The sequence below is a fragment of the Myotis davidii genome, unplaced genomic scaffold (assembly GCF_000327345.1).
Source record: "Myotis davidii unplaced genomic scaffold, ASM32734v1 scaffold217, whole genome shotgun sequence".
Lineage (NCBI taxonomy): Eukaryota > Metazoa > Chordata > Mammalia > Chiroptera > Vespertilionidae > Myotis > Myotis davidii.
Window position 1 is genome coordinate 5,692,752 of NW_006290034.1, and position 1,436 is coordinate 5,694,187.

Sequence of the window (1,436 nt, forward strand, 5' to 3'; positions counted from 1 at the left end):
CTGTGGGGCCTCAGCTCCAAGGCCGCCAAGGACGTGCTGGGCTTCCTGCGGGTCGTCCGCTTCGTGCGCATCCTGCGCATCTTCAAGCTCACGCGGCACTTCGTGGGGCTGCGGGTGCTGGGCCACACGCTGCGCGCCAGCACCAACGAGTTCCTGCTGCTCATCATCTTCCTGGCGCTGGGCGTGCTCATCTTCGCCACCATGATCTACTACGCCGAGCGCATTGGCGCCCGGCCCTCCGACCCGCGGGGCAACGACCACACCGACTTCAAGAACATCCCCATCGGCTTCTGGTGGGCCGTGGTCACCATGACGACGCTGGGCTACGGGGACATGTACCCCAAGACGTGGTCGGGCATGCTGGTGGGGGCGCTGTGTGCGCTGGCCGGGGTGCTGACCATCGCCATGCCCGTGCCCGTCATCGTGGGTGGGGCCTAGGAATTTGCATTTCTAACTGGTTCCCAGGTGGTGCTGCGCTGCTGGTCCAGCGCCCCGCTTGGAGGAACGCTGCCGGAAGCCTCGCTGTGCCCGCACGGCCTGCAGACAGGCAGCCGGGCCTGCGGACAGACAGCCGGACCCGCGAGCTTGTTAGAAATACAGAACCGCGGGTCCTGCCCTCACCCAGAAGCAGGGTGGCACTTTAACAAAGTCCCCGGTGGTTTCCTCTCCATACCAGTCTGAGAAGCCTCGGAGCACAGCGGGGTTAGGAACGGGCAGAGCCAGGCAGGGCGCCGGCCCGGCAGCAGTAGTCGGTTGCTTCCAGCCAAGACCGGCCTTGAGCTCCTAGAGCCAGGGGTGGGCACACGTTTTGACTCGAGGCCACAGTGGGCTCTTAAACTGGACCGGAGGGCCGAGGGCCGGAACAAAAGCATGGATGGAGTGTTTGTGTGAACTAATATAAATTCAAAGTAAACATCATTATATAAAAGGGTACGGTCCTTTTTTTTTTTAGTTTTAATCATTTCAAACGGGCCGGATCCGGCCCGTGGGCCATAGTTTGCCCACGGCTGACCTAGGCTTTGTGAGAGCGACTGGGAAGTGTTGCCTTAGAGCAGCCAGGGAGATGGGGGGAGACCCCGTGAGGAGGGAATTTTAGCTCCTGGCTGTGAACTTTAACCCCCCCCCATCCTCCTCCCGCACCACAAGCAGGGGTCCCTGCCCCCCTGGGCTCCCCCACCCCTTCTGACAGCTGCCCCCTCCCTCCACCTCACCCGCAGGTGGTGGCCTTTGCCTCTCTCTTCTTCATCCTGGTCTCCATCACCACCTTCTGCCTGGAGACCCACGAGGCCTTCAACATCGACCGCAACGTGACGGAGATCCTCCGCGTGGGGAACACCACCAGCGTGCGCTTCCGGCGGGAGGTGGAGACGGAGCCCATCCTGACCTACATCGAGGGCGTGTGCGTGCTGTGGTTCACCCTGGAGTTCCTGGTGCGC

The 1,436-nt window shown here is 62.5% G+C and overlaps 1 protein-coding gene across 1 annotated transcript in view; it reads left to right on the forward strand.

Annotated features, from left to right (window-relative positions):
* Window positions 1-1,436, forward strand: part of KCNC4 (potassium voltage-gated channel subfamily C member 4) — a 21,321-nt gene that overhangs the window by 10,248 nt on the left and 9,637 nt on the right. Inside the window, 2 exon segments of the mRNA XM_015563524.1 lie at window positions 15-427; window positions 1,150-1,417. Coding sequence (XP_015419010.1) covers window positions 15-427; window positions 1,150-1,417 — 681 coding nt within the window.